The sequence below is a fragment of the Nicotiana tabacum genome, chromosome 12 (genome assembly GCF_000715075.1).
Source record: "Nicotiana tabacum cultivar K326 chromosome 12, ASM71507v2, whole genome shotgun sequence".
NCBI classification, from domain to species: Eukaryota; Viridiplantae; Streptophyta; class Magnoliopsida; order Solanales; family Solanaceae; genus Nicotiana; species Nicotiana tabacum.
In genome coordinates, this window is record NC_134091.1 from 37,177,836 (window position 1) to 37,199,106 (window position 21,271).

General features: G+C 36.0%; 3 protein-coding genes across 3 annotated transcripts; all 3 read right to left on the minus strand.

Moving 5' to 3' along the window:
• Positions 1-11,472: 11,472 nt before the first annotated feature.
• Positions 11,473-12,539, minus strand: LOC107825152 (uncharacterized). Its single transcript, XM_016651981.2, has 3 exons — positions 12,531-12,539; positions 12,232-12,412; positions 11,473-12,035 (listed from the first exon to the last, which is right to left on the minus strand). Exons 1-3 carry the CDS (start codon positions 12,537-12,539, stop codon positions 11,473-11,475), a joined length of 753 nt encoding a protein of 250 aa, XP_016507467.2.
• Positions 12,540-14,070: 1,531 nt separating this feature from the next.
• On the minus strand, positions 14,071-14,856 carry LOC142167099 (uncharacterized). Its single transcript, XM_075227255.1, has 2 exons — positions 14,188-14,856; positions 14,071-14,097 (listed from the first exon to the last, which is right to left on the minus strand). The coding sequence occupies exons 1-2, from the start codon at positions 14,854-14,856 to the stop codon at positions 14,071-14,073; spliced, it is 696 nt and encodes a 231-aa protein (XP_075083356.1).
• Positions 14,857-17,053: 2,197 nt separating this feature from the next.
• LOC107825153 (uncharacterized) lies at positions 17,054-20,049 on the minus strand. The gene is made up of 5 exons (XM_016651982.2): positions 19,573-20,049; positions 19,394-19,467; positions 18,462-18,585; positions 18,029-18,310; positions 17,054-17,573 (listed from the first exon to the last, which is right to left on the minus strand). The coding sequence occupies exons 1-5, from the start codon at positions 19,696-19,698 to the stop codon at positions 17,319-17,321; spliced, it is 861 nt and encodes a 286-aa protein (XP_016507468.2). The 5' UTR covers positions 19,699-20,049; the 3' UTR covers positions 17,054-17,318.
• Positions 20,050-21,271: the final 1,222 nt, after the last annotated feature.

The following is a 21,271-nucleotide window of genomic DNA, read 5'->3' on the forward strand; positions in this document are numbered from 1 at the left end:
TAATAATAGTTTTAATTAATTATTATTATCACTTCTACATAGTTTATCTCTAAGTTATTCTTATATTGATTTTGTAATTCTCACGAAGCAAAATTGATATATAATAACCAATGAATAATTAGTAGAGTGAGAGTAATTTTTAGTAATCTATTATTCCAACTTCGTAATCTTGCTTGCCACAGTTTTAATTCTCACGGAGAAATTATTGTAAGCAAGATTATTGATTTTTTTTAGTAAAACTATTCTCACGAAGTTTTTACTATCTCTTAGCACAATTCAAGCAAGAAAAATATTTCGGTATAATCGTCACTAGTTTTAACTCAATTAATCACATAACCTCACGGAGTGCTATTAATTGACTACTTCTTAGTGAGTTAAATATAATTATATTAGCAATAAACAATTATTCCTAAGAGAAATACATGTAAAAATTGAGATTTTATTGTAATATATTATCAAGTGAATTCAACGATTCCTAACTCTTTTAAATTATAAATCTTCCGAAAGTTCTTGATTTTTGTTTAAGTAATTAATAAGCTTTAAACCTCACTCACTTTTTATCAAACTGATTCTCTCAAATAGTAGTTGAAATATTAAAAGTCTGTAGCATAGATGTTCCAATCTCTGTGGGACGATATCATAAACTATACTAGAATTTGACAAAGCACGAGAAGGAAAATCCTATACATATTGGCCTCGTCACCCGCATAGTTAGCATAGGATAAACTATAAAATCATGCCCAGTTATGTATCACGAGGGTAGTTCCATTGTACGAGAATCTAATCTTTAGAGTACTGGTCAAAGACTTGCTCACAACAATATTGTAAGTATTTTCAGGAAGTACCTTAAAGGGATAATCAAGTATGGGAAGTATAGCTCATGACTGAGGCAGACAAGAGAACTATGGTGAAAGAAGTTCATCACTTAGCCAAGCTAGGAGTTCGACTTTCGGATTCCGAAGATGGTAGAGTTGTTGTATTGTTCCTCCTTAGTAGCCGAAGTGAAGGAGAAATAGTTGATGACCCCAGCTTGTTGCAGCAAAAAGAGGGGATTCACAGGCATAAAATGATGTCTTTTGAATAAGGGGGAGATGAAAGTACTTTGAGGTACCAAGATGGACTGTGTAGTCCAGACGTAGTGGGCTCAGAGAGTGGATTATGTCTGAAGCCTAGAATTTTAGGTGTTCTATTTACTAAGGTTCCACAAAGATGTATCATAGTATTAAGGAGATTTACTGGTGGAACGGCATGAAAAAGAACGTCACAAACTTTATAGCCAAGTGTCTGAATTGTCTACAAATGAAAGTCGAGCAACAGAAAGCCTAGTATTTTACCACATAATACATATATTCTTGAGTGAAGATGGTAAATATGGACTTTATAATAGGATTATCTCACTCTTTTTGAAAGCATGATTTAATTGGGTGATTGTAGATCGACTTACCAAGTTATCTCACCTCTTACCAGTGAAGACTGCAGATTCAGTAGAGGATTATGCCAAGTTGTATATCCAAGAAATCATCAGAGTGCATGGGACTCCGTTGTCCATCATTTTATATCGTGGTGCTCAGTTTACAACGAATTTTTAGAATTCCTTTCAGAAAAGATTAGGCACAAGGTTTTCATCCTCAGAAAGATGTCCAGGCAGAGCGCATTATTCAGACACTTGAGGATATGTCATTTAAGTTAAAAGTAATTATGATGATCACATACCTCTCATTAAGTTTGCTTATAATAACATCTTTCATTATAGTATCAAGATGGCACCACACGAAGCTCTGTATGGGCGAAGGTGTAGATCGTCAATTAGTTGGTTCAAAGTTGGTGAAGAAGAGTTGTTGGGACCAAATTTGGTCTATCAGACTATGGAGAAAGTCAAGTTTATTCAAGAGTGTTTGAAAATGACTTAGAGCCGCCAAAAGTCATATTCGGGCATGCGGCATAGAGACCTAGAGTTTCAAGTTAATGATTGGGTGTTTCTGAAAGTTTGGACTATGAAAGGTGTTATAAGATTTGGGAAAAAAGGATATCTCAATCCCAGATACATCGGGCCATATAGTATCCTACGTAGGATCAGCCAAGTAGCTTATGAGTTAGAGTTGCCATCAGAGTTGGCGGCTGTACACCCAATATTTTATGTGTCATGTTATAACATTCAAGTTTCTAGTATTAAGATACCCATATCAGTTCAGTACTCAGATACTCATGTCAGTTCAGTACATTGATACTCATGTCAGTCCAGTACTCAGCTATGCATGCCAACTTAGTACTCAGATATTGATGTCAGTTCAGTGCCCAAATATTCGTTCCAGTTCAGAATTCGCATGTTTCTATCAGACTCGTTTAAGGTCCAGAGTTAGTCGTAGTTATAGCCAGGGCAATCATTCAATGACGAATGATCCCAAGGGGGAAATAATGTAATACTCCGTAAATTTGTCTTAGGTGTGGACATGTTAAATGTGTAGTAATGTTATATTTTATACACAAGAAGTTCTATCGGGATGAGTATGGGTGGAAATAGTTGTTTTAGAATCAAGACGGAGAATGGGGTGCATAAGATTCGATAAAATCGACTAAGTTTACAAGAGGTCTGTCTTCCAGCAGGATTTTGTGAAACTTTATAAGGAATTTAGGAAAATGCAAAACATAAAAGTTGTATCCCTTTGAAATAGCTTTCCAAAAATATATTGTGTAGCCCAACCAGATATCTGTGCAAAATATTATGTGCGTTTTACTAGATGCGCGCCCAAATGGTTCCGTGCGCGGCCGCGCACTTATGGCAGTGCTACTGCCCTGCTGCGCGTCTAGGTGCGTGGTTGTGCCTTCAGCTGCTTGGGGGAGCACCCGGGAAGCTGTTTTATAAGCCTTACTTCGTCCCCACAACCCAAAACACAAAAACTTGCTCTAAAAAGGGAATCTCTCAAGAACCTAACCTCTCCCAAGGTCTCTCCACCATCCAAGGTGAGTTCTAATGGTTATTCTAAGTTAATTTCAATTCTCCAACACCTTATTAACATGGGCAAACCTTTCAAATTATTAGACATTCGATTGGGATATCATTGTTGAGAAAAGAAACCCTAGAACTCGAATTCAAGTGGATTGAACTTCAAAAGGTAATGTCTTCCCCCTCTAATTGATTATAGCATTGGATTAATATTTATAGACTCTAAGTTCATGAGATATGAGTTGATGGGTTTGATAGAAAATCATGAATGATTATAGATTTGGGTTGTTGATTATTGATTATTGATTAAGGGTGTTATTTATCCTATGGATGATGAAGAATGGTATTGATTATAGCAAGTTGATATTTTAGAATTTTCTAGGAGTAAGAGAATGGGATGTTGGGTGTAGAAACACCATTAATGCGGGCTATAAAACTTTATACCCACCAGGTGTTTGATAAAAATCCTAAGTGACCGAAACATGCATATTATTGCTAACGTGGAATCCCTTTGACTTGTATTGATAGAGATTAAAGTTGAAAGGGTTGGCGAATGTTGTATTACGCTCAAGAGCAGGATGTTAAGGTATGTTAGGCTAACTCTTTACGTTTGGGAATGTTTATGATTCTCCCTACGTCTCATTCTTTATTACTATTATGAATTGCCTTAGAAAGTAATTATGCCTCAGTTCCTTGAATAGTTGTAGAACTTCAATTCTCTAGCTTTGTAATTCGTTCATGACTTTCATTTCGAACGTTGTGAGCTCAGTGCGTAATCAATATAGACTTGTGTTTAATTCCCATGAGTCTCAGTCTAGATTAATAGCATGTCATAAACAGTTGAAGCATAAGTTTTCATAAGCAGTTCATTAATACATGTCTCAGTTTAGTTCTATTCAGTATTCTAGTATTATGTAACTCAATATAATTCAGTATTTCAGTATCATGTATTGCAGTATGATTCTCAGTTCCTGATTTTAAATCCCTGAATGTTGAACCCCTAATTCCCAGTTCCTGATTTTAGTTCTACCGCAGTTTATGTTTTATGCATATTTGGGCATGAGGCCGCAATTTATGCTTTATGCATCTTTGGGCCTGAGGCCGCAGTTATGTATACGTATACTTGGTCCCAAGGCTGCTGTTTGTGCATGTATACTTAGGCCTGAGGCCACAGTTTGTGCATATATATATTGGTCCCGAGGCTGCAGTATATATATTCAGATAAACAGGTGGTTCATCATTCAGAAGAGGGAGTATACATATCCTTACCTCATTTGTTTAGTTCAGTTATCAGTTATCATTTCAGTTATTAGTGATCAGTTATCATTTTAGTTTCAGTTTCAGTTCAGCATTTATAGTTCTTTCTTTTCAGTTTCTTTACATACCAGTGCAATTCAAATGTACTAATGTCCCTTTTACTTGGGGCCTACATATCACAATGCACGTAATGATTTACAGGTTGACGATTCAGACCGCTAGGATTCTCGTACCAGCTATTTGGTGAGCCCTAGTTCTTTCGGGGCATTATCATTACTTTAGAGTCTTTCAGTATGTATAGATAGTGAGTGTTTCAGTACTTCATTAAGGGCTTCAAAGACTAGAGTAACAGTTAAACAAAGTCAAAGGCTTTTCATGTTAAGCAATTTTAGCTACAGATTATGTTAGTATTTTCGCACTTGATTTATATCATTCAGACTTTCAGTATATCAGCATGTGTTAGTTTATCTTACGCATTTAGTATATTATGATATCACATATTGATACGGCCAGCCAGTTAGTTCACTTGGTCATGTGTAGTCAGGCACCGGGTGCCATGTTACGTCCTGGCCCAGGTTCAGGGCGTGATAAAGACGTTCAACTACGGAAGCTATTCATCTTATTAGGAGGTTGAGGGAGGAGTATAGGGAGAGGAAGAGGGATTTACATATGGTGTTCATCGATTTAGAGAAGACTTACGATAAAGTGCCACGAGAGGTTCTGTGGAGATGTTTGGAGGCTAGAGGTGTTCATGTTGCTTACATTATGGCTATTAAGGACATGTATAATGGAGCTAAGACTCGAGTGAGGACCGTGGGAGGGGACTTGGAATGCTTCCCATTTATGATGGGTTGCATCAGGGGTCTGCCCTCTGTCCAATTCTATTTGCCTTGGTGATCATAGCACTGACGCGCCACATACAAGGAGAGGTGTCGTGGTGCATGTTATTTGCAAATGACATTGTTCTGATTGACGAGATATGAGGCGGTGTAAATGGAAGGTTAGAAATTTGGAGGCATACCGTGGAGTCTAAAGGTTTCGAGTTGAGCAGGACCAAGACAGAATACTTAGAGTCCAACTTTAATTGGACAAATGAAAAAGTGAGGCTTGATTCTCAAGTCATCCCTAGGAGAGTGAGTTTTAAATACCTTGGGTCAGTTATACAAGGGAATGGAGAGATCGATGAGGATATTACACATTGTATTGGGGCGGGAAGGATGAAATGAAGGCTCGCTTCAAGTGTTTTGTGTGATAAGAATGTGCCACCTAAACTTAATGGTATGTTTTATAGAGTGGTGCTCAGATCGACTATGTTATATATGGAGAAGTGTTGGCCAGTCAAGAACTCCCATGTCTAAAAAATGAAGGTGGCTGAAATGAGGATGTTGAAATAGATGTGCGGGCATACCAGACTAGATAGAATTAGAAATAAAATTATTCGGGACAAGGTGGGTGAGGCCCCTGTGGAGGACAAGATGTGGGAGGCGAGATTTAGATGGTTCGGGCATGTGAAAAGGAGAGGCAAATATGCACCGGTGAGGAGGTGTGATAGGTTAGCCCTGGAGGGCCTAAGGAGAGGTAGAGGTAGGCCGAAGAAGTATTGAGGAGAGGTGATTAGGAAAAATATCTAAACAACCCACTTGGTGGGTGAACAGGTCTACATATGTCCCTATGTATACGCTGTAAAAAGGCAGGGGATTCAATGCTAACCTTCATTGGTGATGGTCTAGTGATCATTTTGCCTTGATAACAAGCATCACAAGAAAATTTATCATTTCTAAGAATCTTAAAATTCTTTAATGGATGCCCTTTCGAATTTTCAATAATTCGTCACATCATTATTGATCCAGGATGGCCCAAGCGGCCATGCCAAAGCACAAAAGTATTTAAATCAGTAAACTTCTGGTTTACGATATATAGAGTATGCTTCAACAGTACTAATCTTTGAATAGTATAATCCAGAAGATAAAGTTAGTAACTTTTCTACAATACACTTCTGGACAGAAACATTCTTTGTAATACAAAGATATTCCAAATTCATTTCATATATTATTTCAACATGATACCCATTCCAGCGGATATCTATAAAACTCAAAAAGCTTCTTCGTGACTTGGAAGAGAATAATGCAATGTCTATAATAAGTTTTGTTCCCTTAAACAGAAATATAGTGGCTCTTCCGGTGCCTTCAATCAAACTTATATTACCAAAAATTACAGAAACGTTTGCTTTTTCCCTATGTAAATAAGAAAAATATTTCTGATATTTGAATATGGAATGAGTTGTTCCACTATCAATTACACAAATATTTTCATGACTGGTCTTTGATCCAAACATAATTTAAGGATTATCCATATTTTTCAAAATGACATAAACAAAATAAATATTAGAGTAAACATCATTATCAAAGCATAAATTTTATTTATGTACAACAATTACATAACCATACTATCTAATATAAACACAAAAATTAAAATATTTAAATTTTTACAGATTCATCACCGATCACATGACTTGTTTTTCTTCTAGGAGTGCAAAGTAATCAGCTACTTCCAAATACATGAAGTCTATATTATCTTCAGAAATAAAATTTGCTTTAGTTTTTTTCTCTGTCTTCTTTTGGGAGGCTTGATAAAGCTCAACCAAGTGCTTTGGCGTATGACATGTACGTGACTAGTGCTCTTTTTCTCCACATTATAGCATGCATTTTCTGCATTTGTTGCTTGCACCACTTCATGTTTTTGTTCCTTACTTTTCCACCGCTGGTGGTAAGGAGAGTTGTTTGGTGCATTATAATTACCATGATTAGAGTTTCTTCCCCAACCACGGCTGGGGACACGACCTCTTCCATGTTTAGCTTGGTGGATATTAGTCTCATTCACTTCAGGGAATGGACAAAAACCAGTAGGTCGACTGTCATGATTATTCATTAATAGCCCATTATGTTGCTCGGCCACAAGAAGATGAAAAATAAGTTCAGAATACTTTTTGAATCTCATCCCTACATTGCAGCTGTAGGAGCATATTCGAGGCATGAAAAATGGTGAAAGTTTTCTTCATTATATCATGATCAGTAATATTATCACCACATATTTTTAATTGGAAAATAATTCTGAACATAGCAGAATTATACTCATTGACAGATTTAAAATCTTGTAGCCTTAAATTAGTCCAATCATAACGTGCATGTGAAAGAACGACCATCTTCAGGTGGTCATATCTATCTTTCAAATTATTCCACAATATAACTAGATCTTTAACAATGAGATATTTCATTTTCAAGCCTTCATCATGGTGATGGCGTAGGAATAATATTGCTTTGGCACGGTCTTGGTTTGATACTTAATTTTTATCCTTGATAGTATCTGCCAGACCCATCGCATCAAGATGAATTTCAGCATCAAGCCCCCAAGACATGTAGTTTTTGCCCGATATATCCAGTGCTACAAATTCAAGTTTAGAAATGTTTGATATTATTTAGAAGAAAAACAAAGTCCGTATCTTTGATACTTTCAAAGTATGTGCTCGAGATAGCATAGTCTCGTGCTGATAACATGTTATAATATAAAGACTATAAAGTAAATAAATCAAAGACAAGTATAGAGAGAAACTGATATATTATTCAACTTTTAACTGATGTACATAATGAACTGAAAACTCCTTTATTTATAGAAGAAATAAAGCAAGGCTTTTCAGGAAGCAGCTGCAAGGCTTTTCAGGAAGCAGCTGCGAGACTTTTCTTGAGCTGCTTGTATGCTATCTGCGTGAATTGCTCGCAACCTGCTTGTTTAATAAGAAGTTGTTGCATGTCATTTCATTGAGCTGCTTGCAACTTGCCTGCATCAGCTACTTGTAGATAAATTTCAATAGAGTACTAAATGGATAATGTTCTTCAGGAAGATTATTTACAGTAGAGTAATAAATGGACATCCATAATATAATATTTTTATAACAAGGCGTAACTTCTTTCGATATGGCCTGCTTTGAACAAAAAAGAAAAGAAAAGAAAAAAATGTCAAAAAGGGAGGGAAAAATAACAATTGTTGGATAAAGAGGTGCTACATCACCTTTACATGTAACTATTTAAGACGTGAACTAATTATATAAAATATTTTTTTACACTATTCCTTGTATATAATTCATTCTTGTTTGAATTTGTCGTTCGTACATAAGTGTTTATACTTTCACATCCACATATAACGTATTGTTTTACTTTCAGTTTAAAAGAGAATTTGTAAGTGCTTTTACGCTTGAACTACATTAGAATAATGTTTTACAACTTTCAAGAATTCAAGCTTTAATTTTGATGTGATTGTTTATCTGTGAAACAATCTTTTCAAGTCATTATTAATTATTTTTTCATTAAATACATATAAGTCAAGTTAATATATTATAATTTCTATCGAAGCCATTATACAAAATGGGAAATAAGACAAAAAAAACTCCAACTATTTCATTTCAACCAAAAATATTTTGGAACTTAAAAGAGTTCTCTTGAGATCTTCCAACAAGTTTAACAAGCCCATGAGGCCCACTACACCAAACGATTTTCCTCTCCACGAATTTAGTTGAATTCCTATTTGACTTCATCAATGATATAGGTAAAAATTGCATGGGACGTCCTATTTGGTCGCCCCTTTTTAATTTATACCCGTTTTATTTTTTCGTTTGCATCCGTACCCATTTTTTTTGTTAAAAGCATTTTAAAAAGACGATTTTGCCCTTCTTTAATAAAAACTATTGACAAACTGCATGACAAAAATTTAAGCATGTTTAGGGTGAAGTTTTAGCAAATAAACTAAAAAACTTCAGCTTGTTTAGACTAAAGTTTCGGATAAAACTCAGGACAAAACTATAGACTGCGCTACAAAACTTCAGCATATTTTGGTATGAAATTTTAGCAAATGAACTAAATAAGTTCAGCATGCATTAGCAAAAACTCTTTAGAAAATTACATATTTCAAAACAAAAACTTAAGCATGTTTAGTCTGAAATTTTAGCAAATGAACTAAAAAATTTCAGCATGTTTAGTCTGAAGTTTTAGCAAATGAACTAAATAATTTTTACATGTTTTGTCTGAAATTTTAGCAAATGAACTAAATAACTTCAGCATGCATTAGCAAAAACTCATTAAAAAATTACATACTACAAGATAAAAACTTAAGCATGTTTAGTCTGAAGTTTTAGCAAAAATGAACTAAAAAAGTTAAGCATGTTTAGTCTGAAGTTTTAGCAAATGAACTAAATAACTTAAGCACGTTTAGTCTGAAATTTTAGCAAATGACCTAAATAACTTAAGCATGTTTAGTCTAAAGTTTTAACAAATGAACTAAATAACTTCAGCATGTTTAGACTGAAGTTTCGGATAAAATTCATGACATAACTGTAGACTGGAGGATAAATAACTTCAGCATGCATTAGCATGAAGTTTTAGCTTCAATGTGAAACAACTTCATGCTATATTAGCATGAAGTTTTAGCTTCAGCATGAAACAACTTCATGCTACATTAGCATGAAGTTTTAGTTTCAAGGTGAAACAACTTCATGCAAGTATGATTCTGAAGATGAATCTGGACAAGGTTCTGATTTTTTTATAAAGTTGCTGAGAGGAGAGGAAGAGATCGTTTTTTATCTTTTGTCAGGGGTGTAATTGTCATATTATTACGGACTTTTTGTGAGATGGCTACCAAATCAATAATTTTTAAAAAAATAGGGTACAGGTTAAAAGGGGGCACAGATATAGGGTACGGATGCAAATCTCCCAAAATATTTTGGAACTTAAAAGAGTTCTCTTGAGATCTTCCAACAAGCTTAAGAAGCCCATGAGGCCCACAGCCCACTACACCAAACGATTTTCCTCTCCACGAATTTAGTTGAATTCTTATTTGATTTCATCAATGATAGAGAGGCGACAAGGTACAAGAAGGTGTGAACAGAAAATCTTTTCCAAACAACTCTTCTGAAAAAATTTACTCACATGATATCATAATATTCTAGCGGAGATTGTAAAGATTAGTACAAGCAGAGGCGGATCCAGGATTTGATGGTTGCGGGTGTCACAATATTTAATGTATAATAACCAGTAGTCAAGGCAGTTGAATTTGGGTATACATGCATTTTGTCAGTTCGCTCTATTTTAAATTAATTTAGTTCAATTCGATCTATTTTGAATTAATTTGGTTTGCTTTACAAGATCTTTTGGTGCATAAATAAACACATGATAACCAAACTGAATATATTTGGTCCTTTCAAGGAAAAAATAATACTAACTAAATATAAAAAAAAAATGATTAAAAGCATATTAAAAGAAGAAAAGAAATTGAGATCTAGAACAAAAGAACATAAGCAAATATACTTTTTTAATCTAAATAACTAATAAAAATAAAATTGTACAAAGAGAGAAAATACAAAACACAACAACAACAACAACAACAACAACGACCTAGTAAAATCCCACTAGTGGGGCAAAGAAAATACAAAAATAAAGATAAAAGAATTCAAGAAAGCGAAAATGACAAAAAAAAAAAGTAATCTGGAAAGAGGTAACACAGTAAAGTAAAATTGCAATATGAGCAAAAGTCAATCTTGGGTATTGGGCCTGCCAAGAGTTACCTTGACCATGGCACCTATAACCATTTTGTTACTTGGGATGCCATTTTTTATTTAGCTATCTTTTTCACGTAAAATACTAGTAAAATACCTATGGGTACATGAAATTTTACCGGAGCGACCGGGTGGCGTACCACCCTCTTTCCACAATATAGATCCGCCCCTGAGTACAAGTAAAATATTTGTTGTGTGTGTATGAAAAAAATCCTACATGAAAGTACAAAAAAGAAAGAATTTACTTATAAGATATTGGATACTTTTAAGGATGTGACACTTTTTGAGGAAAATTATAAAAGTTTGATCCAAAATGGACAATATCGCAACATATAATTGGAATAATTTAACGCAACATTATTATTGCATCGCAGCTGCCAATTGTGAAAATGTATAGAACAGCAATTTCATGTCAGCTTTCCCCTCGAAAATTATGATTCTTCCAACCTTGAAAATAGATGAAGATATACCCAAGTCAAAATTATTACATACTAATTAATTGTCGATTTTTTTTTTGGTCAAATATCAAAAGATTTTACTCAACCAGTAAAGATAATTACATCTCCTCCAACTCCTTTGGACTAAAGAGCTAGACTCAAGAACAATAACCAAAACTGTTATGTATATTTCAATATTCCCTCTGCTACTTATACTATTGAGTGCCAACTATTCATAGAGGAAAACTATTTACACCTTCTAAGATCTTCTTCCATTTAGCCTTCTGTTGTCCTTTGATATGTAGTTGGAGGACAACATCTCGTATTCTCTTTTTGGTATCAGTCTTTTGCCCCTGAAATCTACGCATATTTCTCTCTATCCATGTATGATAAACCACAGCTGCAAATAAGAATGCCAATATGCTATTTCGAGGCCTACCATTTTTGGTTCTTTTCTTCAGCCATACTACTTCCTCTTCCCAAAATCCAACTGGATGTCTCTCTCCCATCCATTTGAGCATTGTACTCCAGATGGTCCTTGAGTACTGACATTCAAAAAAGAGATGGGCCATTGTTTCTATTTTCCCACTATTGTACAGTACACATTCACTTGCTACCTGTATACCCCAAGTTACCAGTCTATCAACAGTGGTAAGCCTTTGATGAAGTGTCAGCCATAAAATGAAATTATGTCTAGGTATAGCATTTGAACCCATCATTAAAGCTTTCCAATGAACCTTTGGGTATTGAGGACTCACTAATGTGTATGTCTTCTTAATATTGAATTGCCCCCTGCCTGCAATAATTGTTGATGTTGGCAAAAGAGTCGATGCTCAGATACCATTTTCTTGTATCAAAAACTTTCCTTACAAGCCAGCATGCTTGCCTAGGGGTGTTCATTGTAGTGAAGTCCTGCTTCTTTATATAAAAATTATGTATCCATTTTATCCATAGTGCATCTTTCTTTATATGTATAACTCACATTAATTTACAAAGAGCTGCTTTGTTCCACCATAAGAAGTTGATGACGTTTAGTCTACCAGCTGAAGTAGGCATACATATTCTGTCCCAGGCAATCAGTGCCCTCTTTGAGGGGTTTTGGCTGAATGTCCATAAGAATATCATGCACGCATTAGTCACTAATTGGATGATCTTCTTTGGCATCAGAAATACCTGCCCCCAGTATGTTTACATTTCAAATAAAACACTCTTTATCAGTTGTAGTCTTCCATTGTAGGAGAGAAACTTTGATATCCAGTACTTGATTCTGTTGGTTATCTTCTCAACTAACAGCATGCATTGCTGGATTGTCACCTTTCTTGATGATAGAGGCACCCCCAAGTATTTGAATGGTAAGCCTTCCAGCTTGAACTAGTAATCTGAGGTGATCATGTCTTTGAATTCCTGAGACACTCCAGCTACGTAGATAGAACTCTTGTCCAGATTTGCCATGAGCCCAGACACCTTCGAGAAATGTTTAAACTTATCAAGCAATAATTGAATGGAAACCTTTTCAGCTCTGCAACACATTATCAGATCATCTGCAAAGCAGATGTGTGTGAGGTTCAGCTTTGCACATCTTGGATGGAAGTTGAAGTCAGGGATGTCCTTAAGAGTTTTCAGAGTTCTATTCAGATACTCCATTACTAGTACAAACAGGTAAGGGTTCATTGGGTCCCCTTGTCGCAGTCTCTTCCTTGCTTGAAATCTACTAGTAAGTCCACCATTGATCAGCAGAGAGTAGCTCACAGTAGTCACACATTTCATTATCCACTGGACCATTTTGCTAGGTATCCCATATTCCAGTAGGACCATACGTAGGAATGGCCATTCAACTGAATCATATGCATTTCTTATGTCCACTTTTATGATGCACCTAGGCGAGACTCCTTTTTTATTATATCCCTTTACCAGCTCATGAGCAAAAATCACATTATCTAATATGTTTCTCCCTTCTATGAATGCTGACTGTGCTAGTCCTACTATGAAGTCCATCACTATCTTTAATCTTGTTGTAAGGATCTTGAAAATGAGTTTGTATAGGGTGGTACAATATGCTATTGGTAGAAATTCTTTTACAAAAGAGGGACTTGAAACCTTTGGCACTAATGTAACAGTAGTACTATTAACATTCTTCAGAAGTTTCCCTGTTTCAAAGAATTCCTTCACAGCCTGTATAGTTTCTTTTCTAACAATGCCCCAATATGTCTTGAAGAACTCAGCTGGAAAACCATCTATGCCACGAGATTTGTCATTTGGCATATCTTTAAGTCCCTGTTTGATTTCTTCCTCTGATACAGCCTTAATGAGTACATATTGTTGTTCTCTATTCAAACATGGTTCATTTCTGGCTATTGTAACATCAAGGCAAGGTAGTTCAGTAGCATTTGTCCCTAGCAAGTTTTTGAAGAATGTTATGAACTCTTGTTCTACCAAGGAAGGTCAGTCAGTTTTTGACCATGTTCATTACATGTGGTAGACACTCTATTTCTAGTTTGTCTTGCTTTCAACTGTGCATAGAAATACTTTGTGTTGGAATCCCCTGCTGATATTCAGATTGCCCTTGATTTCTGTCTATACACCTTCTCTTGGATGCCTTCCCATTTCACTATTTGTATTAATATCTCCTTCTCCTCCAATATCAACTGATTGTTGAATAGGTCAGTATCTATCTCACTTTGTATCCTCTGCAGCTTCCCCTTGAGAGTGTCTATCCTTTTTTCCACTGAGTTGAAAGTTTTGTTCATCCCTTTTGCTTTGCTTCCTAGATATTGCAGTTTTTTCCAAAATGAGTACATAGTATATCTAGGGATAGATTGATTCCACACCTCTTAGACCATTTGGTTGAATTCTTCATCCTGTAGGAGCACATTCAATAGTCTAAAAGGTTTTGGCAACCAATTCCTAATAACCGCAGTACACAATATTATGGGAGAATGATCACATACCTCATAGTTTTCATACACTGCCTCTATACTGCTATATTTCATAAACCAGTAAGAGTTTCCCAAGGCCCAATCTATATTACTGTAAATTATGTCTGCATCCTCCCTTTTGTTGCACCATGACCATTGACAGCCTTTTCTATTCAACTGTCCCAACCCATTGTCAGCAATACATTTTTGGAAATCTTCCACCTCAGTCTGACTAATAGGATTGCCATTGATTCTATCAGAAACAGAGATCATGGTGTTAAAATCTCCTAAAACAAGCCAAACCTCCACCATATTACTGTGGATTTGTCTTAGTTGTGTCCATATTTCCTGTCTCTTCTCTATTGTGTTGTACCCATACACAAATGTTAAGCAGCAGGTAACATCTGAGTGTTTATCCCTGACTTCACAGTGCACCAACTGAGCCCCTGCAAGTATTACTTTGACTTTTACATGCTGAGTCTTCCACAATATCCATATTTTTCCATTTGGAGCATGTGTGTAGTTTGCAAACACTTCCCAATCATTTCCAATTTTTATTCTAACTTTTTTTGCATTCCAGGTTTTTACTTTTGTCTCAAGGCACCCTAGTACTGTTATTTTATTTTTAAATAGAAAGGCCTTGAGTTCTTTCTGCTTGTAGGGCTTGTTAATCCCTCTAATGTTCCATGAGCTAATGATCATGGAGGTTGAGCAAGGGGTACTCTTTCCTCTTTAGATGCCTGACTTGCATCTTCCTTTTCCTGAATTCTCAGTGCACTCAATCTGTTTTGGTGTAGCATAGCTTCAATATTTGCAATAGATAAACCATCCCTTAGTGATGTTTTCACCTTGGGGCTTTGCACTTGTTTCCCTTTTGTTTTGTCCTTCTGGAAATCAGCATTTTCAGTTTGCACATTCCCTTCAGCTCTTCTTGCCTTATCCCTTCTGTTGCAATCACTTTGTTAGTACTAGGTTCAACTCTTGCTTCTTGCTTCTTGCCCTTGAGTTTCTTTGGCTGCATTTGGCTTTACTACCCACTTATTGACTTGTTTTCTTCCTCTCTTGTGTTGTTCTCCTTGTTGCTTCTTAGTCCCTGCCTGACCTTTAGAAGCAGGGCCAGTTTTATGTGTCTTTTCTTCTTGTGCATTGCAGTCACCTGTACGATACTCTATTCTTCTTGTGCATTGCAGTCACATGTATGATGCTCTATTTGAAGGCAGTCTTGACAGAAAGATGGTTGCCAATCGTAGCTCAATAACTGCTCCTTATGTTTACCATCAACTGTTTCAATCAGCACTATGTCAGGCAATTGTTGAGACACATCTATTTCGATTAACATGCGTGGATAAGATATCCTTGCTTCTTGGGCTGTTAGTTTATCTGTGCAAATTGGTTTCCCTATAGAGCTTGCTATTCTTCCCAGATTTTCCACCGTCCAGTATTGTATAGGCAACCCAGGGAAATTCACCCAAACCGGGATATTGGTCATAGCTTAATTGCTCATTTGGAAATCTGACTCTCATTGCTTCAATATCACTGGCATGTTGTTGAATGTGTATGGGCCATTTCGAAGTACTAGATCTCTATCTTTATTAGAACTGAATTTAAAGATAAAGTAACCTTCGTCGTGAAGTAATACCTCTGGTGTCGAAACAAAGTGCCACACACCATACACAAACTTCAGTATCTCTTTAAATAGGGGGGATCCACCTATTACATATCCAATTAGGCTTGTCCTCCATTTCCTATTTTGCTCCTCAACCTCTGTGTAGTTCAGTCTAACTATTTTTATTCCGTCATTAATTATAGGAGGATAATAGTTCAATTTCGATCCTTGTTGTTGTGACCTATTGCCTTTGAAGGCGTCAGCTAGGGTTTTGTGGAGCCCCTAATCCTGCCGAGAATGTTAATTTTCTCGTCGTTGTAGCCGTATCTATCTCATTTTGTACTGGATTTGTAGGGATTTTTACCACTGGAGCTTGCAATTCCACCGGTGTCGTTGATTCCTTCCTCACCTGGCCGTGTTAGATAGTTGGAGCACTACCCATTCCTTACATCCAATGGAATAATTGGACAGACCCTAGGTTTTGGGGGATTCCCGTTTCCGGGGTAACAAGTCTGGTATCATCTTCATCTGCCTTATCTTCTTCATCCGTGCTCTTTGCCGTAACTATGGAGTTCCTCTTCTTCTGACGGGCCATCTCTACCAACGTACGTTAGCGATCCTTGCTTAACATGCGCCGAGTATTATTAGGTGCCGATTTATAAATGGGGAGGTTTCTAACATCCTATAGCACAAATTTTCCTTGCTGACAGGTTGTATATCTTGCATTAGGTGAACCACTTTGGTCATCGGAAATGTTCAATAATTCTTATATTACAAATGCTTTTCATAGAAAAAAATTTAAATTTCGTCGCTCTGGTTTTAAGAAAACAAAAAAAAAAAAATGGAAGATTCGAAAGGGGATGAAAGAGTGAAAGAAGTTAAAATAATAGAAGCGAAGTTCCAAATTCATCGAGTTTCCGCTTTTCTCTTCACAAGTTCTACGATTATGTTTATAGCAAGCAAAAGTCATTATTAGTGCACATCAAAGACAGATAATGTTACACGAAAGTAAACAATTTATTTTGCCTTGAATATTTTGTTTGAGTGAAAGAATTTTGCCTCCATAGAGTCAGTCGCTTTCTGCAATTGTGTTCCCTATTTGTTTCGTATTCTCTTTGCTAGTTGATGCAATTAGTTTTGACCAATAGAAGGGAATTACATTAAGATGAAGAGCGAGCCCACTTTAGCTCCTCAAATCCCAAATGAATGCAGAAATCTTATTTAAAGCCAAACAGAAAAGTGATCCAACGGACTGGCAAGCATGTTAGAAATATGAACCAAGAGTCTAAAAAAGGACACAAATATTAATTAATTAATTGAACTCGGACGACACATCTTCACAAAAACAAAGTGCACCAGAAACACAGATTTATGAACATAAAACCCAATTAGCCAAAAGTTCTTAAGCTCTGGTCGACATGTCAAATAAGACCTAGGACATACCAAATTCCAGAACACTGGTCAAATCACATCAGAACCAAACACCCCCACTACAAATAATAATGGATAAAAAGGAAACACAATTAATAATGATGTAAATCGAGTTAGACCTAGCAAGTTACACCAATGCAATGCTGCTCTCACCACCTGGAGGCTTACGAACCCCGCCATAGAAGTCCCGAGATTCTACTTTTCCATCCGCAAATATATTACTTCCACTCATTTCTCGCAACTTTGTTGAACTCAGTTGCTTCTCAGCTGATGCTGGAGGAGTATCGCCCTTGAAAATGTCATTTCCGGTGAGCTCTGCAAGTTTCTTCTCAGGAATCTTCTTGGCTGTCTTGACCGCTTGTTCATCACCAGACACATCACCCTGTCAAAAGATTAAAAGAACCAAGGCTGAACATATTTTGCTGACAAATGATACAGGGAATCAGAAATCGGATGGAGAAACAATGAGAAGAGAGATGTTAAGCTAGTGTCTGAGCACTCAACTCCTCGCCTGACCCGTCCTGAGGTGAAGCTAAGCCAAGATTTTTTAGCTAAAGCCTGATAACATACACAGAGACTCCGCATTTTTAGGATTAAAGACTAACGGGAGTACAAACAGTTTCTTGTGGTTTCATTTAGATAGTCTACTAACACTAATGATAGTTCTACTACAAGGGCACTGAATGTTGCAGTTCGTTGATTTCAACCTCTATGCTCCTGATGCCATTGCTGCTCTACAAAGTAATGGGATAAATGTTGACCCTAGGCAATGCAAAACAGAATGTGGGATATGCAAGTTTATAGGTCGAACATAAAGATATTGATAGATGTACATACATTATTTGCAGGTTCTCCAATGGTAATGCTTTCTCTTAGTGCTAAAGCACGAGCAGCCAATGGACGAGGTTGAATTTCAGGTGGAGGAGCAAAGATGTCATGGCCAACAAGCTCCTTGGTCTTTGCATCAGAAAGTTGTTTCTTCAACTTCATCTCAGCCTCACTTTCTAGAGTTCCACTTAGTTCCCTCTGCTTTGCCACTTCAGGGATAGTGACCGGCTTCTTTGGGGACACAGTATCCTCTTCACCAAATGAAATTTGACTAATACCAGCTACAGCTTGCTGGGGACAAAAAGCAGGTGTAAAAAGTCAGCTCGTAAGGTTATATATAGATAGGATAGGAAGTCCACAGATGATTATGTATGTACATAGGATGGGAGACCATATATGATGAACTGATTAAATACTAGATAACATAAACTAGGACGCATACCTGATACATCCTTCTATTAGGGATGGCATTAGCACTGTCAGATTCTAAACTGCCATTTTCTCCATCAGCTACAAAAATACCGCTACCTGTCATCTCCTTTAGTTTATAACCCGAACAAGGCTTCCTGAGACAGTGCCAAACCTAACAGTTTCAGCTTATCTAATACAACTTAAGTAACAAATAATGAAAAAGATACAACATTCCAATAATCATAGATGTCAGAGACATTGAGATGCCAGGAAAATACAGAACAATAAAGGCATTTCAAATAATGGAGGTGATGAATAATATTCGAGGGACAAAATACCATGACTAACACAATCCAATATCTCATTTTCTGTCAAATATGACTTATGTGATGTCAATAATTGATAAAGCACTATCCAGACAAAGATTTCTTGTTAAGATGTTTAAATCGACTTCTAGATAACGCAACACACATATTGCTGAGTGCAGATCTGAATGCATGAATGAGATTCAGATATATCACATAAAAATGTAATATCCTAAGGTCAGAACTTAACTAAATTAGCAGAATATTACAAAAGCATTGGCCAGAAATTGTCAAATTGATACAATTACTACTACAACAGCTCATTCCAAACTAGTTGAGATCGACAATATAAATCATTTAAATCAATTCTACTTTATTTGGGCTCTTTGAACAAAATATAGGACCGAAAGAAGAGAAGAAAAGAAAAGGAAGAGAGAAGAAAGCATAGTGAAAACCGTGAAGAATAGAACCAAAAATAAGAGAAGAAAACAAAATAACAATCAAACAAATTCTCCGAACTATATCTGCCCATGGAAGCATTTAATGCCCTCTCGTTTGCTCAGATAAATTAACAAAATCGAAATATACAGAAAACAGAAAAGACAAAAGCTAATAAATCAAAATGCAAAAAGCAACAAAAAGCTGAAATATTTTTTACCTCTTGTTCAAGCTCTCAACTTCATCATCAGTTACTTGACCTCCAAATACCACCTTTTGGATCCCATCCGACGGCTGTCATTTCACCCCCAAAAAAAAAACCTTAACTTTTAAAACCACATAAAAAACGAATCTTTTAAATTTAAAAATGTTTTTTGTTAGGAAAAGTTATCCTCTCACCTGGCGTGAGCGGGCAGAGAAAGCAGCAGAGCCAATAGCCGGAGAATTTTCCGGCGGATTCTCCGACCAAGTAAGCAGATCTGCAGTGGAAGTGTGTGACTTTCTAACTGGAGTGCTTTTTTCCATTCTTGGACCAACCCACCAAATTGCTCCAAAAACCACAACCCACAAACAGATTCTTTTTCTTCTTCTTCTTCTTCTTCTTCTTCTAGCTCAAGACTCTTTACCTCAGCTTGGGCTCTGTGGAAAGAAATAAATTAAGAGATCTAAGAAGGAGAAGTTCGAGAAAATATTTGTATTTTTTTAAAGGGGGGTTTGTGCTTCCTTTGAATGTACTCTCTGCTTTTTTGCTTGCAGTGAGTGTTTGTTGGGACTTGGGAGCTACGATAGATAGAGAGAAGAGAGAGAGAGAAGAGAGGAAAATGAGGAAATTAGGAACGTTACTGTGTGTGTGTGTGTGAAGAGGAGAGAGAGGACTAAGATTTATTCAGGGGTTTTAAAATATTTTGAATTTTTACTCCGCCAGATTTATTAATTATTAGTATTAATTAAGTAATTAATTTAGGGCGTGAGGAGTGGGTGCGGGGTGAAGCATGTGCACAGCTTGGACAGGCACGTGTAGACTGGTGGGTCCCTTATTAGTTTATTTCTTTCTCTTTTTTTTAACATTAAAAGGATGCCCCTATATAATATTTCCTACTCCCTAACTACCCCTTTCTTTTCTTTTTTAGTTAAGGACATGTTAGCTGGTTTGGGTTCGAAATATTTCAAATTTATTGTAGGCCATTTCTTGCGCCACAATTTTTGGAATCGTAATCTTGAATTTTAAGTGATAGTGATCAATTTTTAAAGATAAGATAAGATTTAATATAATATAAGAAAGTTATTTATCATGGTAGAAATTTTGCTATTCCTATAGTCATATGGCTATTAGTATAATTGTTGTTTATTTTTATCGAGAAGATAATACTAGGATAACAAAAATAATTGAATTTCTCAAGACAAGGCCAGAAGCATGACGTAATATATCATTGTTATTTCATCATTGCTAGTATACTTTGAAGCTAATTTACCTGAAAAATATTAAAATTGTAGAAATTATTTTATTATTTTATTATTTTATTTTTCTCGAAATAATATTTCTACGAGTAGAGGATGAAAGCCTTACTTGTTTACTCCGATAAAGATTTATGAACCACTCAAACGAGCTTTTCAAGCTGTATTTGAACCAAAATCTCTGTGTATATGTTTATGCACAAGAACACAAATCTGAATTTGTAGAATCTATAGGAAAATTTCATTCGCCTGCATCCGAATTGGCTATATATCTAGTTTATTTTGTTTCGAGATTTGATTATAAGTAAATAAAATAAAATAAAGAAATAGATAAAAGAAACGGGTGTTGCGTGTGAAGGGCATCTGCGTCTCCTTGAAGCATAAGAATTTTTTCTTCTTTTGCAGTGCTTTTATGCATGATATGCTCATGTGACCTTTGTTCTATAAGATTCATGTGAACATAAAGTTGCCCATTTTGTATCCATCGCATTCTAAGTTTTCCAATCTAGTGGTTCCTTTTTTAATTTTACTAAATCGGATAAAATACGAAGAGAAAAACTTATTTTAGTCGATGTTATATCATAGTTAAACTAGAAGAATCACAAATGTACCCTAAATATTTAAATGGACTAGAAAACAAATA

Bases quoted from the DNA above. Each gene is read 5' to 3' on its own strand.
- LOC142167099 (XM_075227255.1), bottom strand. From the start codon at position 14,856: ATGATCATTAGCTCATGGAACATTAGAGGGATTAACAAGCCCTACAAG. The intron at 14,098-14,187 runs GTATGTGATCAT...GTGCTCCTACAG, and splicing joins CAGTGTATGAAAACTATGAG to GATGAAGAATTCAACCAAAT.
- LOC107825152 (XM_016651981.2), bottom strand. The intron at 12,036-12,231 runs GTAAATTAATGT...CAATTATTGCAG, and splicing joins GTGGAACAAAGCAGCTCTTT to GCAGGGGGCAATTCAATATT.
- LOC107825153 (XM_016651982.2), bottom strand. From the start codon at position 19,698: ATGGAAAAAAGCACTCCAGTTAGAAAGTCACACACTTCCACTGCAGAT. The intron at 19,468-19,572 runs GTGAGAGGATAA...GTGAAATGACAG, and splicing joins TCTCTGCCCGCTCACGCCAG to CCGTCGGATGGGATCCAAAA. The intron at 17,574-18,028 runs GTATGTACATCT...ATCTTTTGACAG, and splicing joins TTGGAGAACCTGCAAATAAT to GGTGATGTGTCTGGTGATGA.